Source organism: Protopterus annectens, chromosome 1.part1 (genome assembly GCF_019279795.1).
Source record: "Protopterus annectens isolate FY-2018-M chromosome 1.part1, PAN1.0, whole genome shotgun sequence".
NCBI lineage: Eukaryota > Metazoa > Chordata > Ceratodontiformes > Protopteridae > Protopterus > Protopterus annectens.
The window spans coordinates 219,384,997-219,407,846 of NC_056726.1; the positions used below are offsets into that span (position 1 = coordinate 219,384,997).

Consider the following 22,850-nt stretch of genomic DNA (forward strand, 5'->3'; position numbering starts at 1 on the left):
AAGTTCAAGTTAACTAAACACTTTGGAAAATTCCTTTTTTCTAATGTAAGACATTGTTTCTTGATATGAATTTACCCTCTTTAGATATACTAGACAAATTATAAAAGCTGTACAGTATTCTAACTAAGTTCCACAGTCTTAAGTTCTGTTTCTGAATTTCTTTTTTCTTAGATAAGTCCTTCTAACTTCTAAGACCAAACATTCAGTTTCTATGTTGCAAATGCAATTTTTTTCATTAATAGTTCCAGTATTTCAAATTTTATGTTCCAAATTCAGCATCCAAAGTTTCACATTCTAAGTTCTGAATTTTAAGCTCTGAACTTTCAAACTCATGTTCAAAACAATAAATTATACTACGCATTTGTAAATTTTATTCTCCATGTTTTAAACTTCAAATTGTATGTCGCGATTCTGAATACCACAATTTCAGTCTTTTAATTTCGGTGTACAGATTTCTAAGTTGTACATTCTAAATACCAAATTATGCTTTCCAGTTTCAAAGTCTATATTTCAAAGTAGAATTTCTAAGTTGAAAATTCTAAGTCCAGATGTTATGTTCTGATGTCAGAACTTGAAATTCTGTCTTCCAAATTGTAACTTCCAAATTGCAAATTCTGTGCTCAGAATTCCAAGATCTGAATTTCATATTGTAAGTTCCAAATTCCATATTATTTTAAGTTCCATTGTACCAATCTCAGTAATACAAGTTACACTGTACAAATTCTGAGATCAAGAGATAAAGAAATGCAGCACTTAATATCTATACAGTATGCATTTGATTTCCATGTTAAGCTAATTTTTCATGTCCTACTTCTGTACATTGAGTAACATTCTTTAGATCTAACTGGAGCTTTGATGAGGAGGTTATTTTAATGATACTAATAAGTTTTGTTATCATGGTTTTGGTGTATATTTATTCATGGAATTGATATGAATAAATAATGTACATACCTTTTTCAGTCTGTACATGTCTAGATTGAGTATCTTTCAGAGCTCAAGAACTTTGTATAATTGTTTTGCCTTTTTGAAACAATCTTTCTCAACACAGTTATCATCAACCTATAAAATAACCAGATATGAAACACAACAAAATGTCAAGGTTGCAGTTTGTGTGATTAGATGTCAGAGAGGTTTTCTTTCTAGCAGATAGTCCTAAATCATTATGCTGCTTGGTGGAATCCCCAAAAGTAAGCCATGAATGATATTTTCCACACCTGATAAATCTTACTTAGGTTAAGAACTTGCCTTTGTAAGAAATTCAGGTGCACTCCAATGCCCTGGATCAACTTATCCACACCCCCACCAGGGGCAACAATATCCTAGACCTAGTCATTACCAACATGAGTGACCAGTGTTCCACACCTGAAGTCTACTCCTCGTTGGTCCGATCCAACCCTAAGCTAATCACCCTTGATATCCATATACCACCCCCCCATTAAGGAAACCACGGTAAAAAAATTCTCCAAAGCCAACTTCATGCTTAAGACAGAAGTGGTGAACTTCATGACACCCATGCAGATAGACAATACAGTTGCAACTGCTGAATCCTACACAAATGCACTCTACAAGCACTTACACGAGTGCATGGCTCGTGCTATCCCAAACAGAACCAAGATACTATCCTCCAAAAAAAGGAAGCCAGTCTGGTGGTCCCCTGCCATAACCAAACTGTACAACAGAAGGAAGAAACTGTTGCAAAAGAGAGTAAAATCCCATGAGTGGAGGAGCTCCCTGGTCAGCCTCAGTAAGAAACTGAGATCCTTTATAAGATCCTCCAAAGCTAGCTACAAAAACAAAATTGCCACTAATTCTAAGGACAACCACAAAGAATTCTATAGCTATGTCAAGAACCTCGATGGCAACACCCAGATCTGCCCTGAGTTACAGCACAACGGCACGAAAATTACAGAACCAACTGATATTGCCAACATCCTGGCAGATAGGTTCAGTGCTAACTTTACCCCCCCCCTCACCCCCTAAAGGGCCCATATCTATACAGGAAAAATGCAGAGTCCCTGTAATCACAACTGCACAGGTAAAAGCTGCACTCTCTAAAGCCAAAAATACAGCATGCATGGGACCGGACAACATCCCAGGCTGCGTTTTACACGAACTTCAGAACGAAGTGGCTCCCCACTTAAGCACCATGTTCAATACTAGCCTCGCATCAGGCTTTGTGCCCACTGAATGGCGCACAGCGACAGTTATCCCATTCCACAAAGGGGAAGCCACCACTGATCCTGGGAATTATAGAACTATTAGCCTGACAAGCCCGGTCTGCAAGGCAATGGAATGTATCATGGTGGAACTCATAAACAAAGACATTGGTTACCTCCAAACTCTGGATCCCACCCAATTCGGGTTTGTGAAAGGCAGATCATGCCTCCTGAATTGATTGACTTCTTTGAGGCAGTCACCAAAGCTGTAGATGAGGGTAAGGTGGTTCACACAGCCTATCTTGACCTCGCCAAGGCTTTCAACACCATTCCCCATTCCAGAATTATAGCTAAACTCATTAAACTAGGTATAAATCTCTATGTCACAAGATGGGTTGCCAACTGGCTCACTAACAGAATCCACACTGTAAAAGTTGCAGACTCCAAATCTGACCTCAAACTAGTGACAAGTGGAGTACCACAGGGTTCAGTCCTGGGACCTCTCCTGTTTGGTATCTACTTCTCTGAAGTACAGGCTAACACAGTAGGACTCTGGCTAATGAAGTTCTCAGATGACTGCAAACTAGGAGCCATAGTCAAGTCCCCAAATGATGTGGACATCCTACAGAAGGGCTTCGCTGAGACAGATGCCTGGTGTCAGAGCCATGGCCTCAAGCTCAATGCCAAAAAGTGCAGTGTCATCCCCTTTGGTAAAAACTTTGTACCCATGAACTACCACATAGACAGCAATCTACTTAACACCGAATGTGTGATGAGACCTTGGGACCCAGGTGGACAGTAGTCTCTCCTTTGATAGTCACATTGCCACAGTAGTCAGGAAGTCATTCTATGTGGCACACCTCATCATAAAAGGGTTCTCATCCAGGAAAAAAGAGGTCATTGTTCCCCTCTACTCGACATTCATTAGACCCATTATAGAGTACAAAGCCCCTTTTGGAATGTACCTCACAAGACATTTGCAGCAGCTGGAAAGGCCACAGAAGTACCTCACAAAGAGGATTACTGGCCTCAAACAAATGCCCTACACTGACCATCTCAAACAACTCCAGCTTTATTCCGTAGCATACCGCCTACTCCGAGGTGATCTCTGCCTAACATATAAAGCTATGGCAAACCCAGAGCTGTTGGACATGCTACACCTAAAGAAATCCCAATCCCTCTGAGCTACATGCTCTACAGACCTAAACCTTGTCACCACAATAAACAGGACATGCTGGAGGGATAGATTCCTGTCCCAGAGACTTCCCATACTCTAGAACAGGCTACCCATCTATGTCAAGCAAAGTTCTTCATTAGCACTCTTCAAGAAAAATCTTGATGAGTGGATGAGAAATTGGAAATACACCCCCGGGATCACTTCTGTGTCTCTGCTCAACAGTGGCACAGGAAAATAACTTTCTTGGGTGGCATAAGCCAGGGAACCTTGTTGGCTAGGCTTACTTAGGCCCTTGGGCCGAAAGCCTAGTACCTGCCTATGAACCTATGAACATGATATACCAAATGGCAGTCTCAAAAATGTGATTCTGCACAAAGGAGTATTAAAATGCAAAACTTTAACCTAGTGTCATCAGGTATTATTTGTAAAAAGCTTTGATTTGTAGCTAAAACTTAAACATATTTAGCTCTCAACCTGCCTGAGATAAGAAATTTATAGTCTGCAGTGGGTAATATCTCTTCTAATCAGTTTATTATAATTGTGTAGATGCATGCAAGTCCTTGTTTTATCAAGCTTTTTATAACATTCTTTCTGTTAACCCATACTGCTAGTTCAAATTTCCTGACAGCAACACTTAAGAGACTTCAGTCTGCTTAACAATGATGCATTGAGCTTAAGAGAATTTAGTCTGCTTAACAATGATGCCTATATATTCCATTCTGTTGGTTTTGCTGAACATTCTGTCAGACTTATGGGAACTTTTCTCAACATAATACTTTACTTCATATTGCTCAGGATTCAAACTGAAACTCAATCACAGTGCAATAGTTAATGTTTTCCTATGAAACTATTTGCCTTTCTTGACAGTGCTTTGACACTTCATTTCACATTGTATATTATTATCGATGTTGATGTTGTATAACCTCAGAAAATACCTTTTGTGTATACTGTTTACTTTGTTGCCTCCTGTTCTGCATCCTTTAGGCATAAACTGAACTTAACTTCAGAAATATTCAATTTATATGTCTTCATTTTAACAGCAATGTCATTTAAGGAAGCTAAATGCTTTCAAGGAATTATATTTGTCTGTCATAACTACTGTATTTTAGTTTAACCATTTGAAATGTTGGGACCAACTACAGTGAGTCCCGAAACATGGAGACTGAATTGTGAAAAAAAAAAAACAGACTGACATATACCCAGTCCAAGATTGTCATTACCAGAATATTTCCTTTTCTCTGAGGTATGGCAATCTCAGAGATGGTTTATATAAGTTCAGAGGTTGTGGATGTCCCCAACATCGAAGGGTGCAGGGGGGCTTGCCTCCTGCAAAGAAGAAGTTTAAAATAAAAGAGCAATGTTCATGATTCACATTTCTCTTGATTTTTCCATATTTTTTTTCAGTCTGTTGGCAGTTTACATTTCAAGTGCTGACAGTTCAATAGGAAGTCATATTTTAGCACTTCAAATCTTATTATCTATGCCAACCATTTTACAAGCAATGTGAACACATACATTAAGCCGATTAACAGCATTTTTTTGTATATTCACATTTGTACAGCAACATAATCTGTTCTAAAGACTTAGTTTATGTTGAGACTGTGTAAGCAGGCAGCATAAAACAGTACAAAGAGAACTAAATTCCCTTTTATAAACGCAACTTCAGAAATAATGTTACATTCAGCTTCTGTATCAATTCATTTTTTTTAATTGAAGTTTTAATATTTCAGAGCTTCAGGCTTTATCATTGATATTAGCAGCACATTGTGGTAATTATGCAATTGTTTGCATTTATCGTTGATATTAACAGCACATTGTGGTAATAATACAATTGCAACCATAGAATTTAAGCTTTTATCCTTCTTCACTTGCGTCTTATAGATCTTAAATTTGTGTTTTATTTCTGTATTTACTTGTGTTGGCAAATGATTTAAACTTCCATTAAGTTTCTATTCTTGATTCTCAGTTTTATAAAGCCTTTTCTTATGCTTTTGGCCACATGTAGAATTTATTCTGTAACTGCATGTTTATTTCTGCCCTCCAAATTGGATTTACTTGTGGTGCCATTTTATTTAATGTAAAAGCACCAGAATTCATTTTAGCAGTTTAATCAGTCAACAACTTTATTCTACACACCTTTCAACTCTTCCATGCAGCTTTTTTTTTCAAATTAGTCAGTTCACTGACCCTGCACACATCAAATGATTTTTCTAATAGTTCAGTATTTTATTAATAAGTCATGTGATCACAAAATTCACAGTCTATTGCTCTGTTCTTGAGCACAGATACTTAAGCATCAACAACTCTGCTGAGTTTCTTGCTTCCTAGTAAAAAAAAAAAAAAAAAAAAAAACGTTTTGACATAAGGAAGGTTTATTTTCTTTGTCGTGCAGTGCACCTGGAATGCAATTTTTATTACTGCTAAATTGCCTTCTTCTCTCGTAACACGTGGAAATTAAGTTTACTAGAAGTTTTTTATTGAGTCTACAATCCTGCTTACAGTTGAAATCCACTAAAACTTTTGACTGCATATTCTCAATAGACAATTTACTAAGAGGCTGTAAGAACACTAGTGGCTGAAGAGTAGACGTGGCAGAATCATAGGTAAGCAGTAGGCTAGCTGCCCTTGTGGGCCTTTTTATACCTAGCCCGTTTCCCTTTTTATGCTTAAATTAACCAATCTCATTTGATTAGAGATTGACTTTATCCACCCCATTTTTGATAATTATATATTACAGCTAATGAGAATGACTGGGATCATACCATAGATAATCTGAGGGATTCTTGCCTCTGTGCATTAGCAGTACAAGGGGCAGTCCTGGAGTAAAGTTACCATTGCATTCGAATATGGAGAGGAATGAGCTTTGTTTTATGTTGTTGTGGATCTGTTCCAGAGCAGTGCTGTCCTCTTTGAGATATACCTGCCCGTCCAAACTGTTCTGTTGATGTTGCAGAAGAGGTTTGAATACCTAAACTGAGTATTTCTGATATCATTTGACTTGCTGATAAATAAACCCATCAGTATTGGGTCAGACGATGTCTTATGTACCAGACATATGTCACCTGTTAGCTGTCTATAGGATACCAAGTATAATGACAGTGCTTTGTGGCATTCCATGTAGGACATGTTGTTTAGGGCATTCTTTTAATAAGATATCTCTGTGGGCATTCCAGTCATTGCATATGTCTATGACACATGTGTCTAATGAGTCATATCTTTATTCTCTATACCCCATACCACAACACTTATCCTACACAACAGTTTGTCATAGTGAATAAGTATCTAGGCAGTACTTCACTATATTTATAATTAGCAACTAGATCTAAAGATAAATAAAACAATAGAAGATAATATAAAAAATTTAACATATAGCTTTATAATATTATATTATATTATATGTTATGCTATGTTATATTATATTATAACAATGAAGAGCGTCTGAGCCTTTGCATTATTATAATTGGCTGCATATCTGTAAGAATGGTGGCTGGTAGTGATGTCTGATGCATCTGTTGCTTGTCTTCAGAATTACTCTTTCACTTTATAAACTGCTTCGGAACCAAAGGAGTCTTTCTGATGCATCGTAATGTTTTTGCTGCTTATGTTCACATGATTGTAGATTTCACACAGCATGTATACCCACATACTGCTTAAAGAGATTACGTTACTGTCACTGTGTTCATGTCATTTTAATTATATCACTGATATGATAAAACAAAATTAAATGATTGTTAAATAAATCTTGCCACATTTGCTAGTACAGTTCATGTAACAATGCACTGGACTGACACGTAGCAGTGTGCTTTAGAGGGAACTGTTTGTAAAATAATAGTTACTTTAATTAAAGAACACAGTTTCACTGAATGAGGTAAAAACTGCTCTAAATATATTCCTTGGTACTGATGTACTCTTTAAAGATTCAGCAGTTCTTACACTATACAACATTGTTCTTAAGTGGGCAGTGTTGCATAGTCTGTCATAACATTACATAATTTTAATTTGAATTTTTATTTCACAGGATTATGTACATTTGGAATAGTTTGGAATGATCAGCTATAGTGTGTTGCATCCCATATTTTTTTAATTTAATTTTCTGTTGAGATAGACATGATGCTTTATGGAAACAGGTAAAGTGCATTTAAATGTTAGTCTGAGGTACTGCAAAATACTATATAGTTGTGATATCAAGGACAGTTTTTCATGCATTGTTCTCTAATGGAACAGAAAATAGAATGCTCCTTTCTGTTCATTTACCAATGTAGAACTGTTTTATATTCCAGATGCTAGTAAAGCAGCATTCTCTGCCTCTCCTAGCTCATGTTTTCTGGCAAGCAGAAGTAAAAGTGGTTCGCTTTCAACTGAGACAGCAGTTAAAAATGAGTTACCTTCAGTTCAAGCTTACCATTTGAATGAAAAGTCACACATAAATCCTGCATGCGAGGATGCTTTCTCCAGTGGAACTACAAATGATGTACAGCTCACAGGTATGGATTTGCCTTGGAAAGGGCAAATGAACAGAGTAGAATGTTATTTTTTATTTTTATTTATTTTTATTTTATTTTACATTTGTTAACCGGGAAAAATCCAACTGGACCAGGTCCATTTTCAGTGGATGCCCGGGGAGAAAAGCTTCACAATTAACATATAGTAAAGTACTTATGACACAGGTAAAACGTTCATGAAAAAAACAGGTCAATTATAAGTACACACATGCAAATACTTGTTCACAATAATTCAACTGTGATTGGTAAAGGACCAAGACTTTTGATAAAGAGTTATATATAAAGTACAGGTTACCTGACAGAGATAATGCTAGTCTTTGAATAACAGTTATATAAAATTTGCATTTTACATTTTGCGTCTATTAAGGAACAGAGATGGAAAATATTATAACCTTAGCATCCAGATTATAAGGAGGAAAGTTAGATCTATGAGAAAGTAAGAGCCTATAGTTTGAGTAGTAAAGAGAAAAGAGAAGAAGTATTTCAGTTATTATGTAAGCAGTCATAGCATTCATGGTCAGCACTGGATATGTGACACTGCCTGGTGATTTACAGAGTTTTTAACTTACAAGTAAGTGAGATTTGGCTTTTCAAAGTTCCAGTGCTCTGCACTGTCCACATAGGGTAACAGTGCAAAAATTACTGAATTAAAAGACAAATTAACAAAAAATATATATATAAAGATGAATTGAACAGTTCCTTCATCTGGCAATGATTATAGAAAGTGAAGAACAGTATGAAGTCAAAGCTCCACAGTCAGTAACCTAATATTATAAAATGTAATGAAGCTAAGCATTTTTATGAATGGCACAGGATATATCAGAAAAGATATGCTTAAGATGTATGTGTTTTAGTTATTTATTTGCATTGCTTCAGAATGTATTTAACTGCCTTCAGTTTTCAGTTTGCCTAAGTAACTGGTTTCCCAGCATTTTCTGCTGTTTACTTGATATTAGATATTTTGCATGATTTCTAATTTTTTATTTATTATGTAAGAACTGCCAGAAATTTCTGCATTCTTGTCAATTCTAAGATCAGACTGTATTTTTCCAGAGCATTAACAAAAGCACATTCTTCATCCTGGGTATGATTTTATCAAACAGCCTGGGCAAGCGTGAGAGATATGCTTGATACAGAGGACAAGAGACAACTACTATCCATAAACAGCATGTTATGTATGCATAAGAAGTGGAATCAGCACAGAAACAGTTTTTGGTTAGTTTGATTCTCACTGTTAGTTTATTGTTAGTGACCAGTTGAAGATTTGCTTACTGTGCCAAACTAATAACTATTTTCAACACTAGGGATCTACTGAACACAGACAGTGATTTAGAAAAATACTGCTGCAAGCACCGTCTGGACAATGCCACTGTGACCAGTAATGTGACTGAGATATTCTGTGATTCAGAGACATGATACAAGCTGCACTGAACCATCTCATTAGTGGCTTATTATCATATGTCTGAGTCGAGCAAAAGGGCAGCTGACTGAAGTGGGCTAGTGCTCCCTTCCAGCCCAATCAATGTAGATGAACAGACACCCACTAAAACACACCTGCATTTATGCACACACACACACACACACACACACACACACACACACACACACACACACACACACACACACACACACACACACATCTCGACAGCTACACGAACACACAGATTTGTCATACTTAACTGCTGCGGCATTAACAGTGCCACTGCTGTGATAGAGGTCAATAGGTACATGTTGTCAAAAGATGAACATTTTTTTTGTTTCCCTACCCCAACATTACCTATTCTTTGAATCATTCTAGCATTCTACTCTGATGTCAGAAAAATTTCTATGGAAGAGCACTTCATTAATTTGTATTAACAGCATCCCAAGCCTTGTACACTTGCATGCAGCTTTCTCCAGAGAAACAGCAGTAGTGCTACTGGCTGGTGCCGCTCTATTGGTTAGCAGTACAGCAGTGTCTAACTTGCTTAGACATAACACACTGAGATTCCTGAGGAGACCAGAATTACAAAGTGCATTGCACATCTTTAAATCTCGCAAATAATTTTCTTTGCTTAGGTGACTTAAATAGCAGACTGCTATTAGACAATGATAACACATCTAGTGCTTTTTATGTACTGGTCAAATGCAGTCAATAACCGAACAGTGCAGAATATGTGACAGCTGGTCAGTTGAGAGAAACATGAAATGATGTAGGTAGATGTACATGCAGTGCATGTAACACCAAGATTGCACTCCAAAATCAGAAAAAGAAAAACTTGCCAAATATTTCCCTAGCATGAGACCCAACAGGTCTGAGCAAGGGGTGCTTAATAAAATCCTGTTAAGGATATCCTATGCACTGTTAAGATTGGATCTTGCAATAGGGACAGTACTGTCTGGCAAAGAACAGTGGGAGAAAGTAAAATAGCTTTGAAAGGTTGTTATACCTTCACTCTGCTAAAGGTGTAAACAAAACCATGTGACAGATCAAGGTATTTAAACATTTTTAAAAGCTGTTTTGCCTTTTGCCAGAGGAGCATTTTTTTCTCTACCTACTACACATTTTTGCTTGCCCATGATGTTGCCTAATATTTTTGCTGTGTTCCTCATAAAAGTTTTAATTTTCTGATAATTTATTGTGGATCGCAATCAGTCAGTAGAGACAAATGTCAGAGTTTCATATTTCGTATTATTCATAAAATACATGTTGATATAAAACATGCTGTTCTATAAACTTTTGAAGTGAACTATGGCAATATTTAAAAGCTGTCAATGATTTGATCCTCTGTCCCACCATTATTTTTGGATTTGTCCAGAATTTTTAAGCAAAGCTGTTGAGAAGTATGCTATTGTTGGATTGAGAGAGTTCATTAAGTGCTTTAATGGCTTTCAGAGATGGTATAACATATGCACTCGTTCTTTTCTGTAAAGAACTCTTCATGTATAAAAAGTGGAACAACATTAACCCCCTCCACCTTTGTTAATGACTGTGACCACTAAAACTGATATAACTAAAGCATTTTCAACCATTTACTTCCCCCAAAATGAATAACAGGAACCTTCATCCTCTGTTTTATATTGTGTACCCTCTTATACAGCAACTTTTCACTTCTCTGAAATTTCATTAAAACAGACCAAGTCCCTACTACTCAGACTTAACAGTTGGGGATCAGAATCCAGCAAATATCATCCCACCTTCCAAAGGCCAACAGCTGAAAAAAATCAATAAACCCCTTACTCATATATTCAGTCTCTCTGTGTCTCACCAGCATTCAGACATCATCATCAATCCCCTTTTTCCCATTTTTCATGGGGTCGGGGTGGTGTGTCAACTGTCACCATCTTTTTTGATTCAGTACTACTCTCCTGCCTTTTTCTGCCAGTCATGCCTGTCGCAGGTCTTCTCACATACAGTATATCATTTCTTTTTCTGGATGCCCTTGTTTCCTCTTGCCTTCTTCCTGTCTGTCCCAAATCTTCTTCACCAGACTGTCATTTGCTTTTCTGCACAAGTGTCCAAACCACTGTAATCTGTTTTATTTGACCTACTCTACAACTGCAGCTACTATGGCTTCTGCACTGATGTTCTCATTTCTTCATCTGTCAAAAAGGGTGCATCCTACCACCTGCCTAAGGCACTTCATCTACATCACCTCTAGCTTCCTCAGTTGCTGTGCTTTTACTGCTTAGGTTTCTGTGCCATACGGTAGTACTGATCACACCACTGTTTTGTACACCTTACTGTTCAGCTTCTTTGGCATTCTTCGGGCATACACTACACCTGCCAATTTTTACCAATTGGATGTAGCCCTCTGATTATTGCCTTGACCTCCTCATTTAGACTTTGCTTCTCCTCAACCACCCCTCTCAGATACATGAAGCTGTTAACCTGTTCCACTATGTTCCCTTCTATCTGTATTTTCAGCTTCTTTTGATTTCCTGCATTTGCTGCCATTACAGCTGTCTTATCTGTACGCAGTACTCACTTTCATTCTTTGTGATTTCAGTTTTGCATTCCATTCCCCTAACCTTTGCTGAAATCTTGCTCAGAGTCTGCCAGTAATGCCACATCTGCATACAGAAACTCTGTTGATCTGTCCCCTTCGATTTGTTTGTTGATGTAGGCCATCACCAGTATGAACAGCAGTAAGCCCAGAGTTGAATCCTGATGTGCACCCACTCCCACTGGGAACACCTCTGTGAGACCAAACAGTATTTGTACATGAGTAATTGGGCCCTTGTACAAAGCCTGCAGTAATTCTACCAATGATTCTGGGACTTCAAACCAGCACAGGACTGCTAGATCAGCTTTCTTGAAACCTAGTCATATGCTTTCATCAAGTCTAGGATTGCCCAGTTGGACTGTTTCGTCATCACAAGCTTCTTCTAAACTGTCTGTCTTACTGCAAACATCAGGTCAGTTGTGTTGCATTCTGATCTGAATATGAATCTGAACTGCTAATCTCCCATCTTACTTTCTGCTACTCTGCATATTTATCAGTCACCGTCTCCAGAACTTTCATGCAGTGTGATAGGAGTTGGATACCTCTATACTGCCTGCAGTTGTGAATGCCCCCTTTGTTCTTGTACACTGGTACTAGTATTCCTGTTATCTAGCCATCTGAGATATGCCTTTCTCTCCACACTGCTATGAGTACCCTCAGGAGCCATTTCTCCCCTATCTGCTGTGACCTCATCTGATCCTGCTGCTTTCCCTGATTTCATTTCCTTAATACTGTTCTTACTTCTTCTAGTGTGGGCTACTTTGTCTGGGGTTGTGCAGCTTCTGTAGGGATTTCTTCATTCAGAAGCTGCTGAAAGTAATATTTCCATCTGTCTTTGATTTCTGGTGGATTGGTGAACAGGTTATTACTGGCATCCCTTGCTATAGTGAGTAGGTTATTACTGGCATCCCTTGCTAAGGTTGTCTGACTGTCTTCTTTATCTTTCTGTCTTTGTGTGATTTGCATCATCTACAGAGTCTCTTTCCAGATGCTGCTAGAGTGCCTGTAGTGCCCTGTTGTTTGATACTGCAACTCTTCTCTTAGCCTATTTGTTTTCCTTATTTGCCAGGTCCATCTTCATATCTCCCACTTTTTCCTGCATTTCTTTCTTTTGATAACTTCTGGACTACTGCATTTTATCACCAGCTTTCCTTATGTACCTTATTTCCATACCTGGCTTGGCCACATACCTGTTCTACAATCTTCACACATGCTGTTTTGAGGTGCTGCCATTCTTCTTCAACTCCACCTATTTCCTCATTTTTCTGAAGTGCTAGAGCACTTAGTAATTCCTTGAACTCTTGTGCTTTCTCTGCAGTTAAATTCAAGGTCTTCTGTCTAGTCTCTGTTGATCTTAGAGCTTTCTCTGACCACTGCTTGCAGCTAATTGTGGCAACCAGTGGTTTATACTGTTGGCCAACTGCTTCACTGGGGATGACTTTGCAATCACTGATTCTACCCCAGCGCCCTTGCCTTACTATTGGGAATTCTACCTGAGTTGCATGTTGGCCACTCTTGCATGTGATCGTATGACTGTCTATGTTAATGAACTATGTGTTGGGCACCATCAAGCCATTTGCAAGACAGAAGTTGTTCTGTATGTTCCAGTATGTGCATTCAGGTCACCCATTATCAACACCTGCTTTATCTAGGTAGGTCCTGCAACTGCTGTCTGAATGAGCTCTTTTCCTTATTATCACAACCCTGTTGTGGGGCTTAGGCTGAGATTATCAACACTACCCTACTCTTACAGTGGAGTCTGATTGCCACAAGTCTGTCACTAATTCTGATGACATACCTTAGTGTCTTCTGTAGACTTCCCTCACCACAGTTCCCACACCATTTCCAGTTTGTCATCTTTCTGTGTAGAAGACTCTGCACCACAAGCCAAGTGGCTTTTCTGCACTTCCTATCCTTCTGGTCTCCTGAATTCTTAAGATGTACAGACTTCTCCTTCCCATCATGTCATCCACTTCCAAGTTCCGTCCTATCAGTGAATCGACATCGGGTGCAGCAATTCTTAGTTCATGTTTGGCAGGTTGATGGGTTTTAAGTCCAGCTTTTACTCACTGGACACTGGCTGCTAGGAATTACAGCAGGCCCACACTGGCCAGTTGTGGCACATACTCCCCTCAAACTGTTAGCATGGGTTTCTGGTATAGATCAGAGTAGGCTAGGTCCTCACCCCACTTATCACTAGTAAATGCCCATGCTTATTTGGCAACAATAGTCTGCACAACCAAGTCATCTAGAGCCAATTTTTACACTGTTAATTTGTTAAATCTAACATGGCATGCAGTTCTTGATCCATGTTCTTGTATCTTGAGGATACTGTGCACCATTGTCGATGCCCAAAATGGTCAATCTATACAACTCTTCCCCTTATAGGGCTCCATGTAGAGTCTGTATTGCTGACCACAGCTCCATTCTTCTGTAAATTTGAGGAGGAAACACTCAGAATGTTTTTGGGTAGTGGTAGGAACCTCGTATACCCAAGGATAACATGCAAACTTCATATAGGCATTGGCCAGAGGTTAGGATCAAACGTTGTATTTTGTTCATGGGAGGTGAAGACCTTAACCATTATTCTAACTGGTTCTTTTTAACAAAAGTGCTTCAAACATTCTCTTATAATCCCACTACCTAAAGTCAGTTCTCCTAATGGACTGACCCATTACTAACCTGTGGCCTTTTACAACTACTTGATCACATTAACAGCTATGGCCTTTTATATTAGGCAGAGTGTGGCTTTCACAATGCCTTAGTGCCATCATTGCCCTTGTAATGGTCACTGACACTATTTATTGCAACCTGAATGAGGGACTCATTACTGCATATCTCTGTTAACATGACAAGGGCTTTTGAAACAGACAACCATAGCCTTCTTTTCAATAAAGTCAAGACTTAACTTTGGAGGTAACATTATTTGCTGGTTTCACAACTATCTAAAAGACAGAACCTTCCAAGTCCATAGTAGCATGTCATACTCTACTGCAGTTACACTTAATACTGGTGTACCACAAGGTTCTGTACTAGGTCCTGTAATCTTCTCCCTCAGTGTCAATGATCTCCCCCTAGAAATACCAAGTCTTAAATTAATAATGTATGCAGATGGCTTGCTGCTCCTGTAGTCCTGTACTAACCACTATGACTTGCAAACCAATTCACAGGACAACTTTATAAAATTATGCACCTGGTCCATGTCTAGCAAGCTTTTAATTAACCCTAAGGCCAACCTGTAACCAAATGGGATAGGTCATTTTGACGACAAAATGGGAAAGTGGCTAGGCTTAAAATGCCCTGCAAAGACATCTAGCCTAGCACTTATCCATGAACCTATAAGAAAACTAATGTCATGGTCTTCACCTCAGCCAAGAAATTACTCTCTGTGCTTCCTCTTCTCTTAACAGATCTTAACTGGAAAATTTTATTTGTTTATCTTTTTATTGACCATGTTAGTCTCACTAGGCTAGCAGACCTGAGGTGGTATTTATAGTACTAGGAGAAATTTGTCCAGGTAATCAGGAAACTTCCCCTACTCTTTTCAATAGGTGCAGTGGGATCTTTTACATCCACTTGAGCAACCACCAACTCACGCAGATGAAACCTCAGTTTAACATTTCATCTAAAGGACAGTAAACTCAGCAGTGCAGCACTACAAGACTGTGTTCTGAAGAAGTCCTATTACCTGTGGGCGAAAGCGCTCAACTTGTGTTATTGTAAATAAAGCCTTTCTGCGGCACTTGACTCTGAAGACTTCTTCCTTTTCTTTTGTTACTGGTTGGTGCTTGTGGTTTTACTAGCAGTGCAGCACCCCAACCCCTTTATGATGCACTGCAATGTCAGCAATCAATCTAACTGGTGTGAGAATAGAACCCATAGCCTTATGCACCAAAGGTGAGTGCTCTACGTGTCATGTCACTGACACTTTATGATGCCAATCATGATACCTAATGCCACTGAACTGAGGTACTTATACTTCATACTTGACCCTACTTTCTCCTTCACCACAAATACAGGGGTCTATATTAGATCACCGACCACTTAAAGAAGTGAACAGTGATTAAGTGACCCTATGTAAGCGAAAGCTTACAATCTTGAACTGTCAGAACAGCAATTTTTTTCCTAGGGAAAAAAATTGCTGTTCCAAAACACATACACACAACACAAGCACACCAAACAAACAGCAATCCACACACATAGACCTAAAATCTTACACATAACCCTACACTAAACTATACACAAACCACTAACTATCCACTTACCTTAACCCAAACCCTAACCCTAAGGTCCGTCACTATCGCACACACACCTCACCCTCTCCCTAACCCTAACTCACCTAACCTGTCCTAACCCTCACGTACACACAATTGCACACATACCTAACCCGCACCCTAACCCTAACTCACCTAACCCTCCCTAACCCTCACATCCACACAATTGCACACTTACCTAAACCTGACCCATAACTTTCCACCACAGCACTGAAAATACCAAAGCAACAGAAACGAACAACCGAATTCTTTCCCTAGGAAAAAATTTGGGTTTATGTTACTTTGATATTTTAAGTTTTCGCTCCGTAGGGTTCGATATTAGAACATTCGAAGGTTTGAAACCACAATGTTGTAATATAGACCCAAATACAGATATCCCCTGTGAAGTCCCTACTAGCAACCCCCTCAACTATTAGCAGGAAGCAGGTCATTTTGTCACTCTCTAGGCCAAAGACACAGCCTCAGTATGCTGAGATGGTATCCCAGGTTGCCTCTTAAATAGCTTGAAACATGACCTGTCAGGACCACTTAGTCACTTTTTAACTATAGCTTCAAAACAGGCTAGGTGCCACATGAAAAGAGGACTGAAATGGTTATCTCCCTTCACAAGGGTGTACTATCAGTCAACCCCAGAAACTACAGATCCATTAGTCTGACTAGTCTAATATGCAAAGCCATGAAATTAATTATGTCAGTTTTTATTCATTTATTTATTTAACATTTGTTTATCAGGGAAGTCCGACTGCGCAAGTTGCTCATTTTCAGTGGAGGCCCATGGAGAAAAGGTCCACACAGAAACAACATAACAATAAGTAATGTAAACATTATGTATTTTAAACATTAATGAAACAATCAGAGAAAATAAAATCACACAGTAAGTACATATTATCACAGTTCAAGTTAATAAAAAGCTCACAGGATCGTACAGCAATACATATTTTGACAGTTACAGTTAATAATGAAAACCCATTTGAGACAGTAGACTTTTTGCACGGTTTAGTATACTGTGGCACTATATCTCAGAAATGCCTGCTTGGTACTGCACATTGCTTTGCTTAATGTTGCTATACTTATAATCTTTATACTCCCATAAGTTCAGTAAGCAAAAGAGATACAGGGAAAGTGAAGAGTGGGAAGTGAGGGTGGAAAGGGTGAGGTGAGGATGGGTGAAACAGGTTAAGCCTGGTAAAATGATCAGCAAAGACATTGGCAACCTACAGACACTAGACCCATCCCAGTTTGGTTTTGTCAAAGGAAGGTCATACATACTTAACCTGGTAGACTATTTTGAGAGGGTCACCAAGGCAATGGCTGAGGGAAAAATGGTGCATACAACCTACCCAGACCTTGCTAAGGATTTCAGTACAATACCCCATTTAGGTATTGTTGACAAACTTACTGAAATCAATATCTGACTCACTGGATTGCCAAATGGCTCTCAGATAGGACCTAAAACATTAGAATTGATGAGACCACATCCTTCAAGAGGCCTGTTGCCAGCAGAGTACCTCCAGACTCAGTGTTAGGCATGCTCTTGTTTGACATCTACTTCTCGGTGTCAAGGCTTATATCAAAGGCTTCTGGCTCACCATGTTTGCAGACAACTGCAAATTGGGAGATATAATAGGGTCTAACACAAGCATATGACTGGCCCCAAAGCTGTCCATTAAAAATCAATGCTAATAACTGCATTATAGTGCATTTTGGGAAAATATCCACCCAGACTGATTACTCCACCAGTAAGGCACCACTAAGAGCTAACCTTTTGTTAGGGATCTGAGAACATATGTAGACAGTAATCTAGCTTGCCTTTGTCCAGCTTTAACCAGACACCCTTAGGAACACCGGTTGAACTTGGCTAGGCTTGTAAGGGCCCTGGGGCCATTAGCCTAGTAACCTCCTATCCTCCTATGACATGTAGCCAAAATAGTAAGAAAATCATTCAGTGTCACCTAACTTATAAGTACGGGTATGGCATCCAAGTCCACAGAAGTTATAGTGTCACTTTATTCTGCCCTTATCAAAGCCATCATTGAGTACAATGCCCTCTTTGGCATGTACCTAATCAGGTATAAGAGCAATTGGAACAATCAAAAATTCACTCCCGGTCTGACCCCCATGTCTCTGATAAAAAGAGGCAGATGTTAAATATTCCTTAACTAACACTTCCCCTCTAAACCTTTAGTAACCTCCTAAGTAATATACCCCTCCAAATAGACACCCATGTTACATGGGAACACAGTTTGGTTGGGTTGTGCAGCTAAACTTACAAAGGCACTGGTAGTCATTATCCTAGTATATACTTATCAGCTTATGCACCTATAAAGTCCTTGCTCAATTAAAACTGTTATACAGGATCAGACACTTCTGTCATCCACTGTTCATAGGCCCATTGCCAAAAATATTTTAATATCCAAATTAAAACATGACCTTTATTTTCTCATTATGCTGACTTCCCACAATACACACAGAGTACAGACTATTGACAGTAACATTTGCAAATGCATTCTGTCAGCATATCCCTGCCTGGTGCACCTTTGCAATGTTAAACAATTACAGACATCTTTTAGTGTCCCATAAGACCATTTGTCTTTTAAGAATTGTAATTTATAAGGGTCACTGCCCCCCCTCCCCCAGGAGTTTTTACAAGACAACCCTCATGAACTCAGAAGTACCCATGGCAGCAGTTTTTTTCTGGTACACCCACTGTGTAAAACTGATGTAGATGAGAGAGCCTTCTCTAGATTGGGACATGCTACCTGGAACCAACTACCTACTGACATCAGAAACCCAGAAACCATTAAAAGCTTCAAAAATGCACTTCAAATGCATCCCTTTACATAATGTATTCACAGGTACTTACTGACAGTGGTTAGGTAACCCCCCCCCCCATATCGTAAATGATAAAATATGTTTAAGAAACTTTTATCAGCCTCATAAAGTTTTGTTTTATGTGTATTTGTATTAGCTGCTTTGCTCTTGCTTGCCCATAGTACACCTTCGTGCATCACCACACAGAGGGAGTAACTCTTGGTGGTTATAGATGCAAAAGCACCAACAGAAGTTTTTTCCCTTAGAAGTCGCTTCTATCTAGCACAGCAGTTCTTGAATAGCTTTCAGCTGTTCAGTAAACCACCAAGCAGAGATATTACCACTTACCTATCAACATCAGACTCTCCTTATCTGCTGAGATACCAGGTTCAAACCTTGCATTATGCACTGTCAGTTTCCCGCTGTTTATCCTGTCATCCTGGTGGACATGGGGTTTTTGAGGCAGTGTAGCAACTGCCTCATGTAGACTGACATCCCCTTACTCTTAAATCACTCAAATGCAATTTGCAAGAGATTCTCCTACAATACGAATCTGGAATCACTGCTGTCTCATGCCCAGAACAGCAATACTAAACAGGTTGTCAGCTCACACACCATGACTCCTACCCATAATATGCACTCAACACATTTATATGCAGAAGAACTCTCTAGAAACCTACCTAAACACCAGAGATCTCCAAAACACAAACATGCTGCACCTAACACAACACCCAAAGCACCCGATACACATTAAAACGCTAGCACCTGTGTCTCATGAAATAAGTACTTAAGGCAACACACAACTCTTCCAAATATTTTAGTTGTAGGTGACTATATAGTGAGACATACAGACACCCCACTCACCAGGTTGAATAAAGAGTAGGTTACGGTCAGCTGCCTGTCTGGTGCAAGGATTCACCAGATTACACATGCACTCAAGTCTGTCAACAACAAGTACTGTTATGACTCCATCATAGTTCATGTTGGTGTGAATGACTTGAGACATACCTCTCTTCACTATATGCAGAGAGACATGATTGAGCTCTCTGAATATGTGTCCCAGGTGGGTAGGTCCCTAGCTTTGAGCAGCTTTTTACCCTCACCTAGGATGATACCACAATATAAACAGAAAATGATTGACTTCAATAATTGGCTTAGTTTCTGGTGTCATTCTAAGGGATCCAGTTACTGTCAGCCTGGGATGGCATGGTGGATAGACCAAGCTGCTTGCCCAGAGAGGGTCTTCACCTGGCACCTCTAGGCTTTCATTTGCTGACAAAGGCACTTACCTCCTCCATAATGCCTTTTTTAGACAAGGTCATGACAACAAAATGCCTGCCTTGATAATATCAAACACAAAGATACTAAAGGTCATCCTGCTAAATGCTAGGAGTTTAAATTAGAAACTGCAGTCTCTGGAAGTGCTCATCTCCATGGAAGATGTTGATGTCTGTGCAGTCACAGAAACCTGACTCAAGACCACAGAAAGTACCTTGGCCTTGCAAGGCTACAATACCTTCCACACTTTCAGACTGCAAATTGAAGGTGTGAGAACCAAAGGAGGTGGAGTATCTATCTTCATTAAAGATAGTTGTACGTCTTGACTGATTAGACAAGAAAATTCTGTGGAGCTACTCCAAGTCCAGATTACCAAGGATCATCATCAGTTACAGGTTCCCCTCCATGAACCAACATGCCCACACAGCTTATTTAGCCTTACTTGGGACAATTAAGTTACAAACAAACACCCTAATTATGGGTGACTTCAACTATCCTTCTATTAACTGAGAAACATATATGATCCCAAACTCACTCGCACAAAAGTTCATGGACTTTGTTAATGGAAATACCCTGGAACAAATAGTGCACCACCCCACATGGGGCTCCAATGTTTTAGACCTGGTCCTCACCAATATGAGTGACTGATGCAATGCCTCACGTGTAGGACTGCACTTGTTAAATGCAATCATAAATCTGTCATTTTTGAAGCTGCAACAGCACTAAAACTCCCCAAAGGAGAAGTTGGGCTGAAAAACTTCACCAAAGCTAACTATACCCTCCTAAGGGAAGGTATAATGGACTTCCAAGCTCCAGTTTCCACAGATGGCATTGACAGTTATACTAAGGTATACACTGATGCCCTGTATAAACATCTACACAAATGTATAGACACAGCCCTTCCTGCAGGATTAAAGCAGGATCCTCAATAAAAAGTAGACCATCCCAGTGGATGTCTAGCATTAATAAATTATACAATAATTGAAAGAAGCTGCTGTCTAAAAATACAAAATTGAGATCCCAAAACTGGAAGAGCACCATCCTTAGCCTAAACAAGAAAATAAGACAACTCATAAAATTTTCAAAGAGCAACTATGAGAAAAATTTAGCAACCATAGCCAAGGATAACCATAAGGCTTTCTTCAGCTACGTCTGTAACCTAAAAGGTAGGACTCAAATGTGTGCTGAACTAATTGTGGATGGCATTACACACACTGACCCTGTGGAAATTGAAAACCTGCTAGCAGAGAGATTTGGCAAAAATTTCATGCCCTCTATCCCCCAAGCATACCAAAAACCATGTCTTCATCATTTCCTCCTGTTCCCTGCATCTCCAGAGAGCAAATCATAATGCTCTCTCCAAGGCTAAGAACACAGTCATAGGACCAGATGGCATTCTGGGTTGCATTCTTAATGTTGTAAAACAAGAGCCTGAGTACTGGCTTTGTCCTGACTGAATGGAAAACAGCAACTGTTATCCCCCTCCACAAGCGTAACTCAGCAACAGACAAGAGTAACTGTAGACCCATATGTTTAACCAGCTTCATCTGTAAGGCAATAGAACAAATCATCATGGACCTCATAAGTAAGGATATAGGTGACCTGCAAACCCTGGATCCATCCCAGTTCATTTTTTTCAAGGGCAGGTCATGCCTGCTAAACCTTGTGGACTTCTTCAAGAACATGACCAGAGCCATAGAAACGGGCAAAGCTATGCCCACAGCCTGTCTTGACTTGGCCAAGGCCTTCAACAGTATCCCACATTCAGGCATCATTGACACACTAACCCAGTTGAATATTAACCCCTATGTTATCAGGTGGGTTACAAACTGGCTCACAGATCTACAACACTCAGTCAAAGTGGGATATTTTAGCAATACCAGCAGACCTGTCACCTGTGGGGTCCTACAAGGGTCAGTGCTGGGCCCCCTCTTGTTTGGCATATACTTCTCAGAAGTCCAGGCCAAAACAGAGGGGCTGTGGCTAACCATGTTTGCAGATGACTGCAAACTGGGTGCTGTCACTGAATCCCCTAGTGATGTCAGTGAACTTCAAAAGAGGCTTACACAGATCAGTGATTGGTGCCAAAGCCATGGTCTTAAACTAAATGCTAAAAATGCATCATCATTCCCTTTGGTAAAAACATTGTCCCTTCTGATTATAAAATAAACAATAATACCCTAAGTACCAGTTCAGTAGTGAGAGACCTGGGAACATAAGTTGATTGTGACCTCAACTTTAACCACCATGTGTCTACTGTGGTGAGGAAGGCATTCTACATTGCTCACTTGATTAGCAAAGGTTTTGCCTCAAGAGCAAAAGAGGTTATAACACCCATTTACCCGTCCCTCATCAGGCCTATTATTGAATATAATGCTCCCTTTGGTGTGTACCCTATCAGACACCTGCAGCAAACTTGAGAGACCTCAGAGATTTCTAACTAAGAAAATTCAGGGTCTCCAGCACATGTCTTATATGGACAGACTTAAGTCGCTGTCATTTTACTCAGTAGAGTGCAGACTACTTACAGGTGACTTATGTCTAGTTTACAAGGCTATCTCTGACCCAAATCTTATGGAAATACTGCACATCTGTAAGTCATATGGTACTAGAGTCACCCATTCCAGGGACCTTAGTCTAGCCCGTAATATAAAGAGAAACTGCTG

At 39.4% G+C, this 22,850-nt stretch overlaps 1 protein-coding gene across 1 annotated transcript in view; it reads left to right on the forward strand.

The window, feature by feature from the left end:
* Positions 1–22,850, forward strand: part of RFX6 (regulatory factor X6) — a 707,859-nt gene that overhangs the window by 626,639 nt on the left and 58,370 nt on the right. Inside the window, exon 9 of the mRNA XM_044074222.1 lies at positions 7,614–7,817. Coding sequence (XP_043930157.1) covers positions 7,614–7,817 — 204 coding nt within the window. The remainder of the gene's footprint in view (positions 1–7,613; positions 7,818–22,850) is intronic.